A 26,506-nucleotide genomic window follows, 5' to 3' on the forward strand; every position below is an offset into this window, starting at 1 on the left:
GAAGAATGATAGGAGATCTTATAGAAACATATTAAATTATGAAAGGGATAGATAAGGTAGAAGAAGAAAAGTTGTTTCCACTGTTAGGTGAGACTAGAACTAGGGGACATAGCTTCAAGATTCAGGGGCGTAGATTTCGGATGGAAATGAAGAGAGTGGTGAATCTGGAAAATTCTCTGCCCAATAAAGCAGTGGAAGCTACCTCAGTAAATATATTTAAGACAAGGTTGGATAGATTTCTGTATAGTAGGGGAATTAAAGGTTATGGGGGAAATGGCAGGTAGGTGGAGATGAATTCATGGCCAGATCAGCCATGATCTTATTGAAAGGTGAAGCAGGTTTGACAAGCCAGATGGCCTACTCCTCATCCTATTTCTTATGTTCTTATAGAGGGAGGTTGTCAGAAATGGACCAAGTGAACTTGAGTGGAGGGTGGAAGTTGGAGGCAAGGTTGATGAAATTGACAAGCTCAATGCAGTCATCAATGAGCACAGGAAGAGTTGGAGAACATTACTGGTGAAGGCTTGGAACATAGACTGCTCTATATAGCCAACGAAAAAGCAAGCATAACTGGGGCTCATGTGGGTGTCCATTGCTACCCTTGAATCTGAAGAAAGTAGGAGGAGCTAAAAGAGAAATTGTTGAACTGTTTTGTTAGCAAAACCAATTACTTGAAGAAGGGGGTGGAGGCAGCGCACACTCTCCCGCCGACATCAACAGTACTGAGGTCAAGAGGGTTGAGGTTCTTAGGAATGAATGTCACCAATAGCCTGTCCTGGTCCAACCACATTGTGCACAGCCAAGAAGACTCGCCAGCATCTCTACTTCCTCAGGAGGCTAAAGAAACTTAGCCCATCCCCTTTGACCCTTACCAATTTTTATGGATGCAACATATGCATTACAGCTTGGTATGACAACTGCCCAGCCTGTAACCACAAGAAACACCACAGAACTGTGGACACAATTCAGTGGTTCATGGAAACTAGCCTCCCCTCCATGAAGTCAGTAAAGTAGCCAGCATAATGAAAGACTCCAGCCAAGATGGACATTCTCTTCTCCCCCTCCTATGGGCAGAAGATAGAAAAGCCTAAAAACATTGACCACTAGGCTCAAGAAGAGCCTCTATCTCATTGTTACAAGACTATTGAATGGTTCCCTAGTACAGGGGTCAGCAACCTTTACCACTGAAAGAGCCACTTGGACCCGTTTCCCACAGAAAAGAAAACACTGGGAGCCGCAAAACCCGTTTGACATTTAAAATGAAATAACACTGCATACAACGTTTTTTTTGCCTTTATACTATGTATAAACAAACTATAATGTGTTGCATTTATGAAATTGATGAACTCCTGCAGAGAAAACGAAATTACATTTCTGCATGCAACAAAAACATTTTGAACTCCGAAAAAAAGACGTTGGGTTGAAAGTTACTTTTAAGTAAAATATTCAATGTCTATTTGAGACCTTCTTGTATTTATGAAAAACGCCGAACTTAAATTTTCCACCAGCAGCAAACCAAAAATAACGTCAGCCAGCTGTCATCCTGAAAAATGAAAGGACTATTTCACTGAACAATGAAAAAATATGAATATAAGTAAAATAATAGGCAATTAAAATATTTATCATACTTGGTTAATGGGATTTCTGCTCCTGGACCTCAGCGCACAGCGTCTGCACATCAGGGCTGTATGATGTCACCTTCATCTTTACACAGGATCGCAAGCTGTCATCTGTGAGGTTTTCAATATCACTCCATTTGTGTTTCTGAGCAAGAACGGCCTTCTGACGGGCAACATCTTCAAGGTCTGCTGTCAAGCGTCTAAACTTGGACACCCATATGTCTTTGTCGGCTATGTCGGCCAGTTCCATCTCAAGATCAGGTTGACTCACACCTGCCAATGCAGTCGTATTCAGTAGGGAAGGATCGATGCTTAAGGGAGTGACCGGGAAGGATAATGTGTTTTTTTCCTCTCTGAACTCACAGAAGCGTTTCCCAAACGATGTTTGCATTGCGATGATTGCAGAATGTAAATACTCCGAAATTATCATGTCGTGACCTTGTTTGAACTCTCTCAAATTGGGGAAGTGAGACAAAGTGCCTTTCTGTAAATCTCTGGCAAGCACTGTCAACTTGCGCTCGAATGCCAAAACATCCTCCAACATGTGCAGGGCTGTACGTCCTTTCCCCTGAAGAGCTGTGTTCAGCGTGTTCAGGTGCGCTGTCATGTCTACCATGAAGTGTAGCTTTTCCAGCCACTCTGGCTGTTCCAGCTCAGGAAAGGTGAGCCCTTTGCTGCCCAGGAAAGTTTTCACTTCTTCCAGACACGCGACAAAGCATTTCAGCACCTTCCGTCTGGACAGCCAGCGATAAAAACACGTTGTAGCGGTGTCAGTAAACTGCAGTCAAAGATAGCTTTATTCGAACTAAACAGCCTTGCTTTTCAGCTTCCCTCAACCCAGCCCCCATGGACGCAGATGCTGCAAAAGACGCGTACTCACAAACCCCCGTAGGCTATCTCCCTTAGCCGGAATGCTGGCTAATTGTGAGCCGTTTTATGATGTGGCAGGAAATGTGTCGCTACACTTAGGTTGTACAAGATCACCACAATTACATTTCAAAAGCTAACAAACTAACATAAAATACATTTTAATTAAATACTGACCAATTATTTCCCAAAGCCACAGGGAGCCGCAGCACAGAGGTGAAAGAGCCACAAATGGCTCGGGAGCCGCAGGTTGCCGACCCCCGCCCTAGTACAATAACATGTAAACTTGACCTCACAATCTACCATGTTATGACCTTGTTATGATCTTGCACCTTATTACCTACCTGCACTATACTTTCTCTGTTACTGTAACACTATATTCTGCACTTTATTGGTTTACTTTGTACCAGCTCAATGCATTTTTGTAATGAACTGATCTGTATGAACAGCATGTAAAATTGCTTTTTCACTGTAGCTTGGTACACGCAACAGTAATAAACTGATTTACCAATTCTGTGTTCCCTCCTAGCCACTAAACTGTCTCCAGCAACCTCCTTCCCTCCACACTACCTAGCTCCATTTTCCTTTCACTGTCTGCCTTCACCTCTCCCAACTCCAGCTCCTCGCCCTCATTCTTTTAAATTCTATCAAGCATAGGCCCAAAGCCATCAAATGCTCCTCCTGTTCATTCCAGGAATCATTTTCATTAACCTCCTTTGAACCCTCTCCGAAGTCAGCACATCCTTTCTTAGATAAGGGCCTAAAACTGCTCACAGTACTCCAAGTGACACCTCACCATTACATACTTGTTTTTTTTTTTCTTCCAGTCCTTTTGAAACGACTTCCTCACCACTGACTCAACCTGCAAGTTAATCTTTTGAGAATCCTGCATGAGGACTCCTAAGTGCCTTTGCTCCTCGGATTTTTGAATTTTCTTCCCATTTAGGGAATAGTCAATGGTCTTATTCCTTCTACCAAAGTGCATGACAATATACTATCTGACACTATATTCCATCTGCCACCTCTTTGTCCATTCTCCCAATCTATCCAAGTCCTTCTGTTTCCTCAACACTACCTGCCCCTTCACCCATCTCATATTGTCTGCAAATATGGCCACAAAGCCATAAATTCCATCATCCAAATCATTGACATACAATGTGTTGCTTGAGATTCTATTATGTGCAGTCTTTTGTGTATGCACAAACAGGAGAATTTAACCCAAAAAAAGGCAAACCTTGTCTGTGTGCTATAGATGCAAATTGCAATACTTTGAGCAGTTACTTTTAACCAATAAGAATTTTGCCTAAAAAGTTCTGGTTTATACAGACTCGGAAGTCTCATAAGATACTGTTTAAATTACATGTTATACACATTACTATAAAAAGTTCAGCTTACAACACTATAATTGGTGCCTAAAATGTTAATTATGCGAGCTTTCAGGAATAAAAAACAAGTCAAGCCACATATTCAACATAAAAACCATGGCATTTTCTTTATTCCTTCATGTCAACCTATTTCAACCATCACCTGCTGTAGCAGCTGAGAAATCTGTCTTTCCAGGTTCTTTATTCTCATGTCATTGAGTATTTCAACAGTGCTTTGAGTCATCCTCTGCTGCGTTTCTGGTGAAGAACTACCTTCTGTGGCAGATGCGAGAGTAGCAGGATCAGAAACTGTAATACGACGGCGATAATTTGCAAGCACCTTGTCAATCTGTGGAGTGACCACAGGGAATCCATGCGAGGCCTATATTTATGACAGGGGTTGGAATGAACACAAAAATAAAACATAAAGCGTTGCCATCTAATGAATTAGCACCTCAAGTTAAAGATAAGCTTTTGCATGAAGTTAAAACAACTGGCTATGTTATATCATCCACAGTACACTCTATTTCATTTAAATTCAAGGATTTTTGCTAGACCTTTCAGCAGCAACCTTCCACATTAAATGTTTCATAAGATTTTCAAAAATTGGATTATATACATTAAACTTAAAGCATTTGTAAAATATAATTAAATAGCATCCAACCACACATTTTGTTAGTCACTCAGATAAATACATAAAGTGTTAAAAATGAAAATACACTATCCAGTTTCATCCAACATCTTAGAACTTTAAGGGTATTTAGCACTACTTCCATTCCAAGTGGTAGTACTTTATTGATGTGCTCAAGAGCATAGGATGGTGTAGCGCTTGACTGGCCATTTAGCCAACAATGTTATGCCAGCCTCGATACCAATTTATAATAAATGTCCTCTGCTGTGTATCAACCATATCCTTCCACTCCCGTGTCTTAAAAGCATGTTCTCAGGTGTTTGACATTTCTATGCTGAGAAAGAGATTTTAACTGTTTACCCTGTTTAGCTTTTCATAGCTTAAAAATAAACCTATATCACATCTCTCCTCAGCTTCTGGAGCTCTAGGGAGAACAATTCAAGTTTGTCCAGCTTTTCATTTCAGCTCACACTCGGGCAGAATACTGGTAAACCTCTTCTGCACCTTTCCAGATCTTTCGTTTGATGGTGCAATCAGAACTGCACCAAATACTCCTAAGGTATTCTTTGGGGTAAAGTTTTAAACTGCCTGCCTTCAAAAACAACAATGATACCTCATTACTCAAAGCAATCTGCACAGCAATTGTCAAAAATCCTATAATAACAGATGGCAGCTTTCTACATTGCAAATAGCAGATTTACAATTAGTCTTCATACACGATTTAGCTAGTAAATTGAAATACAAGGGTTAAACAAAAAATCATGACTTAAAGCAAATGTTTTCTCATGCTTATGTAAAAAAATCTGTTCACTCTTGATCTAAAATTTCAAATCACCAAGTCCTTGTCCATTCCCTGAAAAATGTGTAATCAAAGGATAAATTGGCGACACATTGACAATGATTTTTTGATAGTATACAAACTTTTCTTTCTCACCAAATGAGCATTTTTGGAGGAATTTAAGGTGGGGCGTTATATGGGAGGCAGGGTTTGAGGGTCAGCACAACATTGTGGGCTGACGGGCCTGTAATGTGCTGTACTGTTTTATGTTCTATTTCATAACGTTTAATAATGTTACTTCATTGTCTGTGTTACCTAATCTAGTTCGCATCCAAGCAAACATAATTAGCATTTAATATTCTCCTCACATTGTGGCACATGATACCAAACTGCCTTCTACTTTACCCCCCTCCCAAATTTTACTGCACTTTAAAAATACATTGTTATATACTAAATGTCAGAATTATTGAGGTCCATTGATCTGTTCTCATCTTGATTTTTTTTTAATAAGATACTCAAATGATCTGGGATGGCATTGAACATTGACATCAATTCACCAAATCTTCAACAGGTATGTCATTGTTCAAAAATAAATACAAGCTATTTGCTGAATTTCCCTCGAACTACAGTAAACAGGGAAAGTGGAAATGCAAATAGAAATGGTCATCTGAAGTACTGGACAAATTAAATTATTCTCTTATAACATCTTCCCATCCAGGACAAGACATGCAGTAACTACCCGCTTACACTATTGTCTCACAATCCAGGAACAAGATTGGTCTTCCAGGTAAGAAATTAATTGTACTATTTTCAATTTAGAGTATTGCACCTGACAATCATAATGTAGCCTTCCCTACAATCATAATGTAAGCCTTCCCTACAGCAGATAAACCAAATGCAAACTGAGTGACCATTTTGCAGAACACTTCCACTTCAAGGAAAATGTTAAGCTTCAAGTTGCCCGTCTCCTTAATTCCCTAAATAACTGTCATTCATTTTGTTGTCAGCTCCTATATTGCTCCAATGATGGTCAATGCAAACTGACCATTTGGCACCTCATTTTCTATCAAAATGTTTCAGCCCTCAGGACTCAATAAATTTGACAGTATCAAGTACCATTCTTTTCTGCTCCTCTCCAGTAATATGTCTGTGCTTTTCTGATTCAATTTATTTCTTTCTCTTCCATCTCCAACTGCTTTTAAAGAATAGAACAGTCAACATTTTGGAATGAGACCTATCATCAAGACTGGCTGTAGGATTAATATGGAGAGAGTGAATGGCACTCTACGTTCTGGGGCCGGTTGTGTGAAAGGGTTGAAACATGAGGGGAGTGGTAAAGTCAAGACGGTAATATCACATTGGCAGTTAGAGATGAAAGATCCAATGCAGGCAGGTGGCCAGAACGGGATGTCCAATGTGAGATGGTGGGGGTGTTGTTGGTGGGGTTTGGGAAATCTTTGGGGTTCGGGAAGGCCCAAAGGTGGAAACGACAGAAAAAGAGTTCAATGCCATTGCAAACACGCAACTCACTGAGGCTAGGGTGCAGGGGAACAAAGATAAAGGATAAAGTTCCTGCTGGGAATAGAACATTATAACACAGGGGGATGGTGAAGATATGGAAGGGGCTTGGAATTCAGGCAGGAGAGAAGCTGGTAGGAGGAGTCAGCATTAATGACATGGGGGAAGGATTAGAGCTCAGAAGGGGGTGATGAGGGGCAGAAGAGAACTTGAAAGACCAAGGGTGGGTAGGGAGTAGTGGTGGAATAAGAGCATTAGGTCCCAGCAGCAGTGGGAAAGGTATTGGCCTAGAGGTAGCAAGGCCAAAATTGGAGCTGGAAGTGGTGAGGACCGCAGCCTAGAGGCAGTCAGGGTCAAGGTCAGAACCAGTCCTGATGAAGAGTCTTGGGCCGAAACACTGACTAATCATTTGCCTCCTTTGATACTTACCTGCTGAGCTCCTTCAGCATTTTGTGTGTGTTCCTCAAAATTTCCACCATCTGCAAAATCTCATGTCTCCATTATTGGCATTAGGTCTATTCTTTCTAGCTTCCCATTCTCTGCAACTTAAAAGGAACCTTTGCGCATTTTTACAGTTTTGATGAAGGAACTTCGTTCCTATATGTTGACTGTTCTTTTTTTCCCTGTGATGTTTCTTTCATCCTTCTAGTGTTTCTAGCAATTTCTATTTTTGTTTCAGATTTCCAGCATTTGCACTTGATCAGATATGTCAATTTCCAGATCTTTCTCATACTGGTTGTTCAACCATAAGGAACGGAGCCATACCACACAATTATTTGGTCTTCACAGCATATGAAAACAAATATGAAATTAAAAAACATTTATATTTATGTGCATTTTTCACAAGCTGAAGAAATAGAGTTAAGGAGTTCTGCTTTAGGATTTTTCAAATAACATGACAGTACTAAAGGTAGATTATTTTTAAATTTGTTGATAGGCAAGTTCAGAATAAACAGACAAGCTAAAAGTTAAATACAATTATACAATAAAGTTACTTGGGTTTTATCATTTGGACTTTTACTACCCAAAAGAAAAAGCTGAGGTGATCCAGTTTGCAAGCTCCTGAACAAGAGTGGAAAAAGAAAGAACAAACCTTTTCTGCATTTAGACTTGAATCTGATGATACCAAATACTCCATGTAGTCTTCTAAACCAGGTATATCCAAGGGGGCTCCTTGACTTTCGTGAATAAACTCACCAGATCGCCTTATTCCATCTAATACGGTCAGCTGATTTAGAGACTGAAGTATTACTTCTCTGTATCCTGAAAATAGTTTCAAAACCATTTTCAAACATATTAACTCATGTTTTCAGTCAAGCCAGCTTATAATAAACTAAAAATTGAGACAAGTTGCTAAAAAGGTCTTTTTGTGTTTCTTTTTCAAATGTCAGATTTCTTCTAAATATATTTATCTATAGTAAACAGCTCATTTTAAAATGCTTGGAACCCACTCAGCATATGGCTTTATTTAAAAACAGGTCTGAAAATATCTTTGCTTTCTCTCTTAAAAGATCTCAAGTTGTTACATAGATTAAAGTATTGTTTTATTTGGCATTCAAGGAGAAAGTCCCTATATCACTGCTGGTAAAAATATCAGACGATTATTGCAATCTTCAACGCTACAGGATCTCAATGCAAAATTGGTTTTAAATACAGATATGAAAGCTGAGAAAATTATATACAACCAAAAATATTGCACAGTATGTATTTGGATGAGAAGATATGAACAATTTTCACCTCAGCCCTTACACTCCTTTAAGTGAAAGGCTTTGATTTTGAACATGTAGTTTGGAAATAATAATAATTACTAACTAATCAATATTGTTGATAATAAAAAGACAAGAACATTTTAACATTAAACCATTTGACATTATACATTTTAAACATTTAATACAAATGCCTTTCAAATTTACTTCAAAAATCTTAAGATCTTTAGAATATCACAATATTTGCTGAAGGAAGTTTGCCATAATACCAAATTAGCTTTTTATAAATCTGATTGCATACATAGCAAATCCTTTATTAGATTAGTAAAGGGTTATGTAATCTATTTTATACAACAGAATAGTTAGCTATTAAAATCATACCATTAAAACACCTTTAAATGCCAACAGGCCACATCCATATAATGTCAACAAGTTGTAACTGTCATCACATAAAGCAGTCTTGTATTGTTCTAACTGCTTCATCTATTTGCTTAGTCTTTCTATATAAACAAGTAGGTATGCCCTGAAATTTTGCTCAGATGTCTTTGAGTCCTTGTCACATTGAGTTATGATTTGACAGTCTGTTACACATTACATAAAATTGAGAACAAAGGTCATACAGGACATGCATTATTTTAATGCAGCCTCATGGCAAGACAGCATGAAATCAAAAGAGTAAGACTCAGGTGGAAAAGTTAGTTTAACTGATTAAGATATTTTCAGCAGTGAAGCATCCTCTGTGTTAATTATGATTATTAAAAATTAAAACCAAAATACATGTTTGATTCCATCTTCAAGAATGTATCTCTTGTATATTAGCAACATTATATGGATAAAGTACCTGCTGTTTGACATACTGGGTTGTCTCTTCCATCTTTTGTTAGAGTCAGATCCGTTAAGAAGCAGAGCCCCACCATACATTGCAGCAAATGTTTTAAGTTGCTGATACAATTACTATGAAGATCTACAAGACTTAATTTATGACCAATACCATGAAGGTGTGAGAAGCCTGTATCAAAGATAAGAAAGAAATAATAAACAGAGAATCATGAAATGCTACTATAAAGAAAATCCCTGTGGGCCTTCTGCTTAAGTGTTTTCTTTCCATGTTACTTAACCCTCTTTCATTCTGATTATCAATTTTTATTTCAATTTCAACTACATAAATCAGAGTACTGAGTACAGGAGTTGGAATGTTATGCTGAAGTTGGTGAGGTCTAACTTGGAGTATTGTGTGCAGATTGAAAGAGTGCAGAGAAAATTTACAAGGATGTTGCCTAGGCTTGAGAACCTGAGCTGTAGGTTAGGATTTTATTCCCTAGATCATAGAAGAATGAAGGGAGATTTGATACAGGTACACAAAATTATAAGGAGTATAGATAGGGTAAATGCAAGCAGGCTTTTTCCCACTGAGGTTGGGTGAGACTAGAACTACAGGTCATGGGTTAAGGGTGAAAGGTGAAATGCTTGAAGGAGAACTTCACACAGAGGGTAGTGTGAGTGTGGAAGAGTTTCCAGCAGAAGTGGGGGTTGCAGGTTTGATTTCAATATTTAAGAGAAATTTGAATGGGTACATGGATGGAAGAGATACGTAGGACTATGGTCCAGGTGCAGGTCGATGGTACTAGGCATATTAATAGGTCAGCATGGACTAGATGGGCCAAAGGGCCTGTTTCTGCACAGTGGTATCCTATATATTTCCTCATGTACTTGTAGCTAATTTATTATAATAGGATAATGAACTATTCTGTCAAGCCATGATGCAAAAGTATATAATTACTTTATAATCGATTTACATACTTGGATAGATTCCACTGGCAGTTTGTAAATTACCAACTACAGTATTATTTGGCAATAAACAAAATGCATCAAAAAATAAAAGTTAGCCCTACTTAATAGCTTCTTAGATGTCAGAGAGAACATTATCAGGAGAAACAAATGGAGAGAACAAAGTAAATTAAAAAGTAATGACTGTATAATAATAATAAGCTTGAATTGCAAAAAGCTGTAGGAACAACTGAAAAATTAACTTGAAAAACTAAAGGAAATGCCAATGCATTCTCTGCTACTCACTGTGGATATAATGCGCCATTGCATACGTTATCTACTGTTGTTATTATGCTATGATTTAAGAAGTGCCTTTGCAATTGATAATGATACATGGTCATCATCATTTGGTCTGATTTTGCAAGTAGTTAGATAAATAGGATAATGTGCTGGGGACTTTATAACTTTAAAACAGTTAGTATGTAGAGATATAATTATACAAAACTGAAAATGAATCTTTCATTAAGAAAAGCAATAATAGAGGGTTCACAAAGGAAAGGGGAAACATACCAACTTTAAGCAACAAAGTACGAAATGGATTGCATTTAAGAATAAGAGCTATACTATACAAACTTTTTTTTAATAAGTTAAATCCCTGTACAGAAATGAAATTTGCTCAAGATTTTCCTGTAAGCAGCAAACACAAAATTCTGGAGAAAATCCAAGTGTTTCAATTAGTCATCACAACTAACATTTTAAAATCCAAAAAAATAAAAACTAGTGAAGCGAAGAAACAAAATATTCATGGTTCATCCACAACACTTCTAACAGAGCATTTTTTTTTAAGATTAGAAAGCAAGCGATTTAAGGACAAATGAGAAAGCATGATAAACCACAATTCAATTGAACTTAAAATGAAATCCAAAGCAATATCTGTCAGTTAAGGTTATAATTGAGTTTGACTTTGCAAGAGAATCCTTACTTACCACTTAAGTCTGTAATGCGATTGTATGACAAATTTAATCGAGTTAAATTGATAAGTCCATTAAGTCCTAAACACAAAATATTTTTCCAATTAATTCAAAGTTTAATGCACTGTTCAGCACAAATATTATTTTCAGGGAACATTCATTTGAAATGTATTTTACATTTTATAAACCGGAATTCTTGGCTAAAAGTTCAAAACGTTCGAAGTTTAAAATAAAATTTATTATCAAAGTACATACATGTCACCACATACAATCATGGGATTCTTCTTCTGCAGGCATACTTAGCAAATCTATAGAACAGCAACTGTATACATCAGGAACTGTATAAACAAACTGTGCAATGCAGATAATAAATAACAAGCATGAAATAACAAGATAAAAGAATCCTTAAATGAGTGCAGTTATCCTCTTTTGTTCGAGTGCCTGATAGTTCAGGGGTAGTAACTGCTCTTGAACCTGTGAGTCCTGAGGCACCTGTACCTTCTACCTGAGGGCAACAGCGAGAAAAGAGCACAGAAACATATAGAAACATAGAAAGCCTACAACACAATACAGGCCCTTCAGCCCACAAAGCTGTGGCGAACATGTCCTTACTTTAGAAATTATTTAGGGCTACCCAAAGCCCTCTATTTTTCTAAGCTCCATGTACCTATCCAGGAGTCTCTTGAAAGACCCTATTGTATCCCTATGGGCTCCTCCACCGTCGTCGGCAGCCCATTCCATGCACTCACCACTCTCTATGTAAAAAACTTACCCCTGACATCCCCTCTGTAACTACTTCCAAGCATGTCCTTGTTGATGGATGCTTCTTTTCTACAGCAATGTTTCATGTAGGTTTGCTCAGTGGTTGGGAGTGTTCTACCCATGGCGTACTGGCCAAATGCACTACCCTTTGTAGCATTTTCCGCTCAAAGGTATTGGGGTTCCCATACCAGGCTGTAATGCAGCCAGTTGGTACACTTTCCACCATACAACTGGAGAAGTTTGCCAAGGCTTTTGATGACATGCAGAATCTCTGCAGATTCCTGAGGAAGTAGAGGCACTGCTGTGTTTTCTTCGCAATTGTATTTATATGACGGGTCCAGGACAAGTCCTCTTTAGATAATGACACCCAAGAACTTAAAGTTATTGACCCTCTCCACCTCTGATGATTACTGGCTCGTTGACCTCTGGTTTCCCTCTCCTGAAATTTACTATCTGTTCCCTAGTCTTATTGACATTGAGTGAGAGGTCGTTGTTATTTCTTAAAAAGTAATCCCTTCTCTGGCATTATCTCACACCCTTTTCTCCCCCAACCACCCCCCACCAAAAAAAACTCAATTCTGTAAAGAGGTGCTCAAAAAACTCGTTCAATTTTTTTGAGGTGTCCAAAAATTTCATTAAATAAGCAAACCAAATTAGTACATCTCAACAATATATTAACTGCCAAAAAAAAGTATTTCGGTGTAGCACATTTACAAACCTTCTACTTTGGTTATTAAGTTACAGGACAGATTTAGTGTACGTAAGGCTACAAGAGTCTCCAATCCTTCAATACGAGTAACCTGATTCGAGGAAAGATCAAGATGCTGCAACTGCCATAGATGTCCAAGGCCCTCAATTCTGGAGATCTGATTGCAGTGAACATTCAACGTTCGAATCTTTGGGCTTAAAGGTACAGCCAGCAAGCTATAGAAAAATGAAAAACAATTTCATTAAAAATATTTCCTTCACATAGCAAATGCTACAAACAGACAAACCTATCAGCATGTGACCAAACACTTTTTTTTTTAAGTCATCTGCCTTTTTCCCTACAAATTTTATACCATTTTATAGATGCATTCATTGGCACATAATAAAGCCAGATTTAAACATAATTACTGACTGTGACAAAGGTATGCTGTACTTCGTTCTTTTTCACATATCCCAAACTTATGACAGTTTATTACTCTTCTCCTTCAACAATGCCTTGTTGCTGTCACTTCACTGGACTTCACTCACATCATTGTGCTCTTATCCAATTGTTGCAAGTGAATGCTTCCACTAGCCTGATGATTAATTTGTCAGTGAACAACACAATAATTAAACACAATGTATTTGCTTCTGGCCCATGGACTCAATCTGACAGACCAGGAAGAACTTCAAAGAATCAGAGTTCATCTGGGAATTCAGAACACTGAAGTTGGATTTCAATTAGGTTGCAGAATATCATCTTTCGAAGAAGACAAAACGATGAAATGGGAGGTGTTAATTGAGCAGATACTAGAAGAAATAGCTCTAGTCAGACATACAGCGCAGAACAGACTCTTCAAGCCACACCAGCATGATTTAACCTTAGCCTAATCACGGGACAATTTACAATCATCAATTAACCTACCAACAGCTAGATCTTTGGACTGTGGGAGGAAACTGGAACACCTAGAGGATAAACACATTCCACAAGGAGGACATCCAAACTCCTCACAGAGGACACTGGGATGGTATTTTGATGCCCCAGGCTGTAATGTGTCATGCTAACCACTAAGCTACCATGGTGCCCTTGCAACGTTCATAACGAACATGAAAGATACTGATCAAACTTACAAAATCAAACTTACAAGATCAATATTATCAAGGACATATTTAAGCTCACAGGTTTCAGCAAGCCTGTATGGGAGCTCTTTGAGAGGGAGGTCAAAAGATTGACGATCTTGAAGGAAATAAAAAATAATTTTGAGATAATTATACCAAAGTAGTAAAAAGAAAGCAAAAAAGGAAAAATTGAAGCTGGCATTCACATATTGCAAAGCAAAATGTTTTGCAAGATACTTAACCTAATTTCAAGACTAAGAGTGTTAATGAGCTCAATATCATCTTGGGGAGGAGATACTGGCAGATGGGAAAATCTTATTAAAGGCTGCACGAAGATTACAGCTGATAGTCTAAAAAGTCTGACTAGAATTTAGTCTATCAAAATAATGGTAGGATGCACAGCTTGCTTTAAGCAAGAGAAACTGGAAGGTAAACTCTCATCTAATAGAGAAAGCAGTTCTAAAGACAGCAACACTTCCACAACCATTTATGAAGAAAGACCAAGACCACCAACATGCTCTGAAACTACATATTCACTGCATTAGTTTGATTTCCTGAAGCCACCTGAATGGTTTATAAATTTTATTTAGATTTTCTTCTTAAACTTGAAGTCAACCAAATGTGCATTCTGTAAAGCACATTACCTCAAAATCTGCATTGTCAACAATAATGTTTGTGTGTTTATGTTAATGTTTGTGGCTTAAATGTTGCATCAACTCAGAGAAAGCTAGTTTTCCTTTAAACAAATTGATTCAAATACATATTTGGCAGTGAGAGTACCTATCTTAGCTTACACAAATACATATCTTATCGTACACATGGACAAAAATTCAGTTCCACTGACCAGCAGCAAAGTTGCTTTAAAGTACTAGAAACTCAACTGAATTCACAGACTTGATTCCGTTACATCCAAGAATCTCTATATTCATTTAAGAGTTTAGTAATGTACCTGGTGATGGCTCTGTCAATTAGACACAGCTCGTGGGATGCTTGATCACCTTGTGCCATTTGCCTTCATTATTTGGCTCACACTCAGTAATTTGAGACCTAATCAGGAAAAGAGATAAAGTTCAGTTTAGCTGAATAGAGAAGTTTCATTTCATGGTAGTATTGGATGCCTCGAGTTTGATCCCCATGTTTGTTTTGCGTCATTAGGAGCATAAACCCATAGAGGTTGTGGGTTTTGGTAACTGATATATAATCAGGAGTTCAAGTTCACTGTCATTCAACTATATACACGTATACAGTACAGCTAAATGAAACAAAGTTCCTCTGGGATCAAGGTGCAAAATACAGTAAATATATCACATAAAGTAATACTACACATTAATATTAATAGATAAAAAATTCTATAGATGTACAAGTTCACATAAATGCATGCAAGACAGTTAAATAAACAACAACAAAATGCTGCTGCCACTGTCATAAATCATGTGTACTGGGTGGGAGCAGGGTGCTCAGGTTCTCACAGCCTGGGGAAAGCTGTTAACCAGCCTAACAGTCCTCGTTCTTACACTGTAGCACCTTCTGTTTGATGGTAAGGGGTTGAAGAGATTGTGGGACAAATGGAAGGGGCCCTTGAAAATATCGAGGGCTCTGAGAAATGCAGTACTTCTAGTATGTGTCCTGGAAGGGGGAGGGGTGGGGTGGGAGAAGAGAGACTCTGATGATTCTTTCAATGCTCCCAATCTACTGCAGGGTCTTACAGTTAAATACTGTACCTTGCAATTCCCCTATCAGTGGCAATATTGCTGGTCAGGACACTCAGGAATGCTCCCATAAAGTGTGGCTTCTAACACTAGATTTAAACTCCATAAGGTCTCATGATAAAAATGTGAACAGTCAAAGGTTCCAGTTGATTAAAGAAAAGGCATACAACAAAGCAAAAGTTAATGGTAAGCGGAGGATTGGGGAGCTTTTAAAAACCTACAGAGAGCAAATAAAAGAATCATTAGGATAAAATATTAAATATGACAGCAAGCCAGCAAACAATATCAAAGTGGATAGTAAAAGCTTTTTCAAGTATGTAAAAAATAAGACACGACAGTGGATATAAGACTGCTAGAAGAAATGATAACAGGGAACAAGGAGATGGCAGATGAGCTAAATGAATATTTCACTGCGGAAGACACCAGCAGTGTGCCAGATGTTGGAGGGTGTGAGTGCAGTTACTATTACAAGACAGAAGGTACTCAAAAGACAGATAGACATGAGGGTACATAAGTCATCCAGACCAGATGAACTGCTCCTTAGGGTTCTGAAGGAAATAATGGTAGAGATTGTGGGGGCATTATTAATGATCATTCAAAAATCATTAAGCTCTGACGTGGTGCCAGAGGTCTAGAGAATTGCAAATGTCACTCCACTCTTTAAGAAAGGAGAAAGACAGAAGGGAAATTATAGAACCGTTAGTTTAACCTCACTGTTTGGGAAGATGTTACAGTCAATTGTTAAGGATGAGGTTATGGCGTGCTTGGTGACACAGGACAAGATAGGACAACGTCAGCATGGTTTCTTTAAGGGAAAATATTGCCTAACGAACCTATTGAAATTCTTTGAGGAGATTACACGTATGATAGATAAAAGGGGTGCAGTGGATGTTGTAAATTTGGATTTTCAAAAGGCCTTTGACAAGGTGCCACACAAGAGGCTGCTTACCAAGTTAAGAGCCCGTGGTATACAGGAAAGTTACTGGCATGGTCAGAGCATTGGCTGATTGGTAGGAGGCTGCGAGTAGGAATAAAAGGATCCTTTTCTGGTTGGCTGCCAGTGACTAGTGGTGTTCCGCAGGGGTCAGTGTTGGGACCACTTCTTTATATGATTTAGATTTAGATGATGGAATAGATGGCTTTGTTGCTATCTTCACAGATGATATGAAGATTGGTGGAGGGGCAGGTAGCTTTGAGGACAAAGATAGGATGCAGAAGGACAGATTAGAAGAATGGGCAAGAAAGTAGCAAATTAAATATAATGTTGGAAAATGTTCATTTCAAGAGGTCAAGAAAGCAAGCACAGGGATGTGATGCTGAAGCTTTACAAGGCACTGGTGAGGCCTCACCTTGAGTATTGTGAACAGTATTTAAGGCAGAATTTGTTAGGTTCTTGATTGGACACAGCATCAAAGGTTATGGGGAGAAGACCGGGGAGTGGGACTGAGGTGGTGAAAGAAAAGATTAGCCATGATTTAATGGCAGAGCAGGCTTGATAGGCCTAATGGCCTAATTCTACTCCTGTGTCTTAAGGTCTTATGATTATAACCAACTCTCTCTGCCCCCACACCAAGATGGACCTTGGTGCTGCACATTGATCCTTCAGCCAAATATATCAAGCAGTACTACTTGATCAAAGTAGCTAAGATCCATCTTAGTGAGTGACGTAAGAATTGAGAAAAGTCACCTCCTTGTTCTTGCATTCTATACTTCAGTCAATGACAACAGAAATCATGGAATGCTGAAACACCTCACTTTCCTATTTTCAGGGAATCTGTGATTAAGAGTAGGCTTAAGAGGGAAATTCAAAGTACATTTATTATTAAAGTATGTATGCAGAATACAACCGAGATTCACCTTCCACACAGACAGCCATGGAACCCGTTCAAAGAAAAACATCAAATCCCATGTGTAAGAAAAATAAATCGAGCAAAAAGCACAATATAAAACACAATCGAAAGAGTCCAGGCATATTCAGTTCAGCTTAGTGAATTTCTGCAGGCCAGCCCGATTTAAAGTTGCAAGAAAATAGCAAAAACAAATCAATGTCCAGAAACTAGAAATGCATTATAACGTGAATATACAGAATCCAATCAATAAACTGCATCAATTAAACCTTGCCAAGAACTCCAGCACCATCTTCCAAAAGCATCAGGAGGAGAAAAGAGAGTATATGAGATGGGTTTGTCAGACAAGATTAAAGATAACCCCAAGAGATTCTTCAGTCATAGCATCAGTAAAAGACTGACTATGCCCTCTTAAAGACCGTCAAGGCTGCTTACGCATGGAGCCACAGGAGATGGGTGAAACTTTATTGTCTATTTCTCTTTTGTGTTTACTAAGCACATCATGGATTTCAAAGAAATGGCAACAATAGTGAGGTTTTTGGATCATATGCATATGAGGAAAGAGGCATTTGCAGCTTTGGAGCATATTAAAGTAGACAAATGCCCAGGGCTGGACCAAGAGCTCCTCTGGGCCTGGGAAGAAATCACAGAGGCCCTTGTGAAGATGTTTGTTTTACTGTTGCACTGAAGTTCAAAAAGGCTGAAGGAAGGCTAATGTTGTTCCATTATTCACGAAGTGTGATGGAACTATAGACACAAGTTGTAGGGAAGTTAGCGGGGTAAGATTTTCCATTACCTGGATACAGAAGGCCTGATCAGGAATAGTCAGCATGGTTCTATGAGAGGTCACATCTGATTAATTTTCAGTTCTTTTGAAGAGATAACCAAAGGGATAGATGAAGGTATGGCAATTAACGTGGTCAATATGGATTGAAGAAAAGCCTCTGACAAGGTCCTGCACGGCTGGGTGATCTGGAAGATTAGGTCATGTGGGACACCAGTCCAAGCTGAAGGAAACATCTCAAGCTTCATCAATGGTGGCCCCAAGGCTGTATGCTCAGCCTGCTGTTGTTCACGTTGCTGTCTCATGTGCACTGCCACATCCAACCCAAAATGCAACCAAGTTCACTGGCGATACAACAGTGGCTGGTCTCATCAGCAACAATGATGAATTAGCATACAGAGAGGAGGTAGAGAGGTTTGTCAAATGATGTGAGAACAACAACCTGAGTCTCAATATGGACAAGACAAAAGAGATGATTGTGGACTTCAGGACAGTGCAGGCTAACAAGTCAGCATCGCATGTTAATGATTCTGCTGTAGAGAGAGTGAAGAGCACAAAGTTCCTTGGTGTGCACATAATGGATGACCCAACCTGGAGCCACAACACCAGAAGGCACAGTAGTGTCTGCACTTTCTGTGGATATTGAGGCATGTAAGGCTCCCCACCCTCAATCGAACAACTTTCTATAAGAGAACCATCCAGTTGCCTGTCTGGCTGCATCATTGTGTAGTATAGAAGTTGGAAGATATCGGACCGCAAGACCCCACAGAGGACAGTAAAAACCGGAAAAAGAATCACTGGGGTCTTCCTCCCCTCCTATTTATGACATTTATTGGGGGTGTTGTATATGAAGGGCCCAAAACATTGTTGAGGATCCCTACCACCCATCCCACAATCTCTCTAACCCACTACGATCAGGAAGGAGGCACAGGAGCATCATGACTAGGACTGCCAGGCTAGATAACAGCTTCTTCCCTCAGGCTGTGAGACTATTCAATACCTTGCCAGCTCTGAGGTGTGTCACTAGGACAATGAGCTGTTTACCTGTGCAGTGTACTACATGCATTTTGAATTATATTTTAGTAACTTATTTGTATTTTGTTTTATGTGCTCTGTGTGATATATTGCATATATTGTGGGTGAATCGTGGTCCAGAGGAATGTTGTTTCATTTAGTTGTGTATATGTACAGTCAGATGACAATGAACTTGAATACACTCTTTTCCCCATGCATGTGGAGGCCAAAACCAGAGGCCAGATACAAGTGGGGAGTGATTTAAATGATAACTGATAGGTAATTTGTTTACAGAGGGTAGTGAACACCTGAAGTATTTGGATAAGACACTTACAATCACAGGAGAAAGTATAAATTCCACACAGACACCGTTGGAGGTCAGAGTTGAACCCAGATCACTGTGTCTATGAGGTAGGAGCTCTATTAATTGCATTATCAGGCCATAAAAGTCTGTCATAGATAAATACTATTCAGATCAAAGTACCTAGAACTGAGTCCTGGAGCATTCCACAGAAAATAGCTTCACAGGTCATTAAAATGCTGACCCTTTTCTCCATTACACACAGAAACAGAATTAGGCCATTCAGCCCATTGAATCTTCTTTACCATTCAATGATGGCTGTCAGGAAATTATTCTCCAGTCAAAAAAACTAATTCTGAATCTAGTTCCCCTCTTCATTTCCCACTTCTTCATTTCTTCATATCCATTTCCCCTCTGATTTTAGTGGTGTTTACTCTCAGTCTGCCATCTGTGACCTCCTCAAAGTGATTACTAAAGGCCAAGTAAACTTTATTAATTTCCACCCTCAGCAGCCGTCACCTTCAAACTGTTATGTAGACTTGACTTCCCTGACAAGAAATAGCAAGTTTATAGTTCTGCAGTCCACCTGCATCCAGCCAAAAGAAGAGGGTGCCATCATGCGTGATAACATAGCACAGAATGCAAGGTGCAAAAAGGATAAAAACTGAGGTCTCTGCAATCAGCACACCAAGTTCTACACTCTCACATGTATCACTTATTCCACACAAAAATCAAGAAAGGAATAGGCACACTGGAAACAAGAGCTATAGGATCCTTATTCAAGCTGACAGTGTAGGCCCAACACAAATATCTTCAGGACAAGGTGCAACATTGTCCAGGTATTCCTTCTACAGGAACAGAGGTGGAACATTGTCTAGGTCTTCCTTCTACAGGAACAGGGCATGCCCAATCTAGCCAATTGCTGCTAATTTCCACCAACCTTGCAATATTGCCACCATATCTCTGCCTACCATTTCCTCTGCACTTCTCAAACATGCTGCTTTCCTTTCAAATTCACTCACTTTCCCAGTTCTAGCAGTTTACCCTCGTAGCACTGTTCAAAGGCTCTGAAAGTCACAAATTGCACCTCTGCAAATATCAAAAAAGAATCAGTTTCCACACTTGCGTGCATAGGATCGAAAGAGGCTGCAAAAGGTTGTAAAATCAGTCAACTCTGTCATGGACATTAGCCTCCCCTACATAGAGGGCATCTTCAAAAGGTGATGCCTCATAAAGGTGGCATCCGTCATTAAGGACCACTATCACCCAGGACATGGCCTCTTCTCATTGCTACCATCAAGAAGGTGGTACAGGAGTCTGAAGACACATACTTATTGCTTTAGAAACAGCTTCTTCCTCTCTATCAGATTTCTGTATGGATATTGAACCCATGTACACTACCTCACCTTTTCTCTTTTCCACTATTATTTTTAATTTTATTGTAACTTATAGTGATTTTCATGTCTGGGCTGTACCGCTTGTATAAAGCAACAAATTTCAACATATGTCAGTGATAATAACATATTCTGATATGTCCATCCACTTTAGACTTTCAATCTGTTTGCCCAAAAACAAGATCAAGAAAGTATTCCCCAAAACTATTACCACGTTCCCGCCACAAGTAGAAACCCTTCTTTATCAATCAGTTTATTAGTTAAATAAAAAAGTAAATATATAAAAACAAGAGGAGAATTATCACAAATATCTATATCAATAACAGTTCAAGTAAAAGGAAAAATAAACATTATCAAGATTAAATATAATATTAATCTAATAGTATAGAATAAAGAGAAAGGTAATTGGTTCTCCTCTTATCCATGAAAAGAAAAAAAAGATAAAGAAACTTTTATAATTGAAATGTACAGGAAAAAACCCCAAAACACAAAAAAAAATGAAAAAAAGAAAAAAGAGCTAGGCAGCTCAAACTGAGAGTGAAAGCAAAAAAAAAAGGAAAAACTTTCTGATCAAATCCAAAACTTCAAAAAAGTAACTGGAAGGGCCATAAGTCAGAGCATATGAAAATATTGAATAAAAGGTTGCCAAGTTTCCTCAAATTTAAAGGATGTATCAAATGTCCGACTTCTTATTTTCTCTAAACTTAAACAGGACATAATGGAGGTAACCCAATAAATAACAGTAGGTGGATTAGAATCTTTCCATTTAAGCAAAATGGCTCTCCTAGCCAATAAAGTTGTAAAAGCTATCATCCATTGAGCGGAATATCTCCTGCTTCCGATGGAATGATCCCAGAAATTGCCACAAGTAAATTCAGTTGTAGATCCAAATTCAGAACCTTTGATAAAGCTTTAAAGGCTTCTTTCCAAAAATTATCTAACTTGATACAAGACCAGAACATATGTGTTAAAGTAGCCACCTCAATATCACATCTATCACAAATAGGATAAATATTAGAAAAAATACGGGCTAATTTGTCTTTTGACATATGCGCCCGATGTACTACCTTGAACTGTATCAAGGAGTGACGGGCACAAATAGAAGAGGTAATTACCAAATAAAAAATTTTATCCCATTGATTGAAAGCGACTTTCAAAACTCCAATTCCCACGCAGCTTTAATTTTATCATTAGGTGACATATGCAAATTCAGTAACTATTTATAAATTATAGCTATCAGCCCTTTTTGAAATGGCTTGACCTGAAAAAGAGTACAGTATCAATAATATTGGGTGAATAAGCCAAGGGAAAATCTGGCAGTAAATTACGTATAAAATTCCTAATTTGTAAATATCTAAAAAAGTGTACATTAGATAGGTCATATTTATCCACTAACTGGGTGAAAGACATTAGACAATTACCCATGAACAAATCTAAAGAAGTTACTATTCCAAAAGAAAACACGAGGAAATCTGCAGATGCTGGAAATTCAAGCAACACACACACAAAATGCTGCTGGAACACAGCAGGTCCGGCAGCATCTATAAAGAGAAGCACTGTTGATGTTTCAGGCTGAGACCCTTCGTCAGGACTAACTGAAAGGAAATATAGTAAGAGATTTGAAAGTAGCAGGGGAAGGGAAAATGCGAAATGATAGGACAAGACCGTAGGGGGTGGGGTGAAGCTGAGAGCCGGGAAGGTGATTGGCAAAAAGGATACAGAGCTGGAGAAGGGAAAGGATCATTGGACGGGAGGCCTTGAGAGAAAGAAAGGGGGAGGGGAGCACCAGAGGGAGATGGAGAACAGGCAGAGTGATGGGCAGAAAGAGAACAAAAAGGGTGAAAAAAACTAAATATGTCAGGGATGGGGTAAGAAGGGGAGGAGGGGCATTAGCAGAAGTTAGAGAAGTCAATGTTCACACCAGAAGGTTGGAGGCTACCCTTTCCCTTCTCCAGCTCTGTATCCCTTTTGCCAATCACCTTTCCAACTCTCAGCTTCACCCCACCCCCTCTGGTCTTCTCTTATCATTTCGCATTTTCCCCTCCCCCCTCCTACTTTCAAATCTCTTACTATCTTTCCTTTCAGTTAGTCCTGACGAAGGGTCTCGGCCAGAAATGTCGACAGTGCTTCTCCTTATAGATGCTGCCTGGCCTGCTGTGTTTCACCAGCATTTTGTGTGTGGAAGTTACTATTCCATTGGTTTTCCAAATTGAAAAGGTTTGATCAAAAATTGAAGGTTTAAAAAAATAATTAAGATGGATTTTACTAGAAAGAACAAAGTTATTAAAGTCAAAGGATCTACAAAATTGAAACCAAATTCTTAATGTATGCTTAATAATAGGTATAAAATCTTACTTTGGATTAATGTCAAAGTCTACCAGTGCGTGACTGACACATAAATTGTCTAAATAATTGCAGGGAAATGTGAACAAAATGTGCCAGAGAGAGAGCAAAAAAGGAAGAAGAGCTCCCAATAAAGAGGCCAAAGAATACCCCTTCACTGAGTTTTTCTCCAAATCCACCCATAAGGGACAATCATGTATATCTGAAAAATGAATCCAAAAAGCGATATAATGAATGTTAAGCCATACTACCATACTTTTTAGATTTCTGCAATAAAAGTTTACTCGATCTAGGATTTTTATTATTCCAAATAAAAGATAAAATTTTAGAGTTTATTCTTTCAAAAACAGTTTAGGAACAAAAGAGGGGATTGCTTGGAATACATATAAAAACTCTGGTAACACTATCATTTTAATTGCATTAAGACAGACAGGCAGACATACTTTATTGATCCTGAGGGAAATTGGGTTTTGTTACAGTCGCACCAACCAAGAATAGGTAGAAATATAGCAATATAATAACCATAAATAATTAAATAATAAGTAAATTATGCCAAGTGGAAATTAGTCTAAGATTAATATGGCCAATTAATGATAATATGATAGGAGACCATTTAGAAATTACTTGCTGCATATACTCAATTAATGGAAGAAAGTTGTATTTATACAGGTCATTAAAATTTTCGGGAGTTTTAATAACGAGTTAAGTAAAGTTATTTTTAGCAATACTAAAAGGAATTTGGTCATATTGATCAAAATAATTGTTAATAGGAAATAACTCACTTTTATGTAAATTCATATCCAGAAAAACTACTAAATTCAGAAAATATAGATAACAAAGTAGGAATCAATCTCTTAGGATCTGAAATACAAAGTAACGATCCATCTGCATACAACGAAACCTTATCTCCTCTCTCAATACCCAAAACCTCATTGGAGTCCCGAATAGCAAGAGGTTATCCAGCCAAATTAAATATCAACAGACTAAGACCTGCCTGGTACCTCTATAGTCAAGTCAAGTCGCTTTTTATTGTTATCTCGACCATAACTGTTATATACAGTACATAGTAAAAATGAGACAATGTTTTTCAGGACCATGGCGTTAAATGACACAGTACAAAAACTAGACTTGAACTACATAAAGAACACAGGGAGAAAAAAAAACAACTACCCTAGACTACAGACCTACCCAGGACTGCATAAAGTGCACAAAACAGTGCAGGCACTACAATAAATAAGAAACGGGACAATAGGGCAGTAAGGTGTCAGTCCAGGCTGAGGAGTCTGATGGCTTGGGGGAAGAAACTGCTACATAGTCTGGTCGTGAGAGCCCGAATACTTCGGAGCCTTTTCCCAGACGACAGGAGGGAGAAGAGTTTGTATGAGTTTATATAACCTAAAATAAGAATATTTTTTATTATTAGTTATAACTGCTGCCAAAGGGGCTTGATAAATAAATTTAATCACGTAGAAACCCTTGTTTAAGAACTTAGTTTTCCCTATCATTCACACTTACTTTCCCCAAGCCTTTCAATTTTGGTGTCATAGCCAATCCAAGAAAAACTTTAATTACATTCTAGTATCACTCTCTATTACAAACTGATACTAACTTATCCGTTGTTGAAATGCTAACGCCTGCCTTTGTTGCTTACAATTTACATTTCCTCAAACTACTTAGCAGACAATTAATTCTTAAATCTTACACAGAAACATCAGCACCAGAGAAGATCCTGCTGGTCAAACTATGAATTTGCAGAGCACATACAATATTGCATTTTAGCTGCTCTACAATTTACAGATCTGCAGTCGGTGGTAGCTCTCCAAACAGGATAGTTAACGAATATTTACTTAACGTGGACTCCTCCAAGTTCCTTCTGTTGATGCCAAACAGTGAAAAGGTGCCTTACTCCCGGATAACTCCAGACAGCTAATCCCAATATGTCAAAGGACGTGAAATAACCATTGACCACTTGTTGTTGACCCGACTAGAGATTAAATGACCGAACGGCCGATGTTGGCACTTTCGGTTTCACCCGCTTCCGCAGCATCTCCATCGCAACCGCAACGCGCAGCCGAACTCGGCCATCGCGTAGAGACAGACCGAAGGCCAAGGCCAAGGCCCAGGCCCTACCTTCCCGCTTCAAGTGTTCAAACTCGGCGCCTCAATTCCCTTCCCGTCCGCCTGCTCCAACCATCCTCCGATCCCCGCAACCGGTAATTAGGTTCCACCCAGACCACATCCTGGTTGCCTGTTGTTTGCGATAAGAAATCGCAGACGACTGAGGTCTGGAGAAGCTACTCAATATTAACATATTTAAAATATCGATTCCTTCTAAATTAGCTTTGCTTGAGCATAGGAGAAAACAGTACAGCATAATATGGACCTTCTGCCCACGGTGCTGTGCCAACCTATTTAAAGGTACTGCTCGATAGATCCTGCGCATCCCAAAATTCTTCGTTTTTCTTATATGTGCCTATTTCTTATATGTCCTTATTATATCAGCCTCTTTATTGGAATCCCCTGCCGTGCATTCTAGTCACCTACCTCTCTAAATTGCCTCAGTTCAAAGTAAATTTATTATCAAGGTACATCTGCAAGCTTAATAGTCCACCCCTCCATTTCCCTGTTCATTTATTATTTTTTAAATCACAAAGGGCAACGGTCCCAGAACAGATCCCTGCAGATCTCCAGGGAGAATGAGCTGCATTTACCACCACTTTATGCTTCCTGTGTGGTAGGCGAGTTCCTATGCAGGTGAGCTTATGGATGAGCCTTTCACAGAGAACTTTGTCAAACATCTTAGTAAAATCCATATACTGTCTGGAAATGTAGAGGAGGTGTGGTGAACTACATATACCTGTCTGGACGCGCCCCTCTGCTGACTGCTCCTGTGGCTCCTCCCACAGACCCCTGTATAAAGGTGATGGAGGTCTGAGCCCAGCCTCTCAGTCTCCAGCATGTAGTATAGTGGTCACTCACTGCTTGTTCCTTCATCCAGTCAATAAAAGCCAATACCTCGCTTTTACGTCTCAGAGTGAGTTATTGCTGGTGCATCAGGAGGGTTGATCTAAATGCAGAGCAGCAGAGGCAATTTAGCAGTGCGCAATAGTTTTAATAATTAACTATTAATAACAGAAAGCTCACCAGAAGTGAGGGATGAGTTTGAGGCCCTGGTCTGACACAATATCCTGAGGGAAACCATGGAGGCGAACTAAATGTTAGAGAATCCGATCCACTGTCTTTGCAGTTGACATTAACTTGGGGAGGGAAATGAAGTGGGCCGCCTGGGAGAACTGGTCCACCAATGTGATGATCACCATGGCCC

General features: G+C 38.8%; 1 protein-coding gene across 5 annotated transcripts in view; it reads right to left on the reverse strand.

The window, feature by feature from the left end:
- The window catches only part of lrrcc1 (leucine rich repeat and coiled-coil centrosomal protein 1), a 137,864-nt gene extending 112,477 nt beyond the window's left edge, over positions 1-25,387 (reverse strand). Inside the window, exons 1-7 of one of the 5 annotated variants that reach the window (XM_059979248.1) lie at positions 25,312-25,387; positions 14,739-14,836; positions 12,702-12,907; positions 11,237-11,302; positions 9,325-9,492; positions 7,871-8,040; positions 4,014-4,232 (exon numbers count right to left, since the gene is read on the reverse strand). In XM_059979248.1, coding sequence (XP_059835231.1) covers positions 4,014-4,232; positions 7,871-8,040; positions 9,325-9,492; positions 11,237-11,302; positions 12,702-12,907; positions 14,739-14,797 — 888 coding nt within the window. In that variant the 5' untranslated portion in view covers positions 14,798-14,836; positions 25,312-25,387. Of the gene's footprint in view, positions 1-1,628; positions 2,407-4,013; positions 4,233-7,870; positions 8,041-9,324; positions 9,493-11,236; positions 11,303-12,701; positions 12,908-14,738; positions 14,837-24,883 lie in introns of those variants that run through there. The other 4 variants (XM_059979239.1, XM_059979223.1, XM_059979231.1 and 1 more) reach the window with 4 other exon arrangements.
- Between the last annotated feature and the right edge of the window lie 1,119 nt (positions 25,388-26,506).

Source organism: Hypanus sabinus, chromosome 1, assembly GCF_030144855.1.
Source record: "Hypanus sabinus isolate sHypSab1 chromosome 1, sHypSab1.hap1, whole genome shotgun sequence".
Taxonomy (NCBI): domain Eukaryota; kingdom Metazoa; phylum Chordata; class Chondrichthyes; order Myliobatiformes; family Dasyatidae; genus Hypanus; species Hypanus sabinus.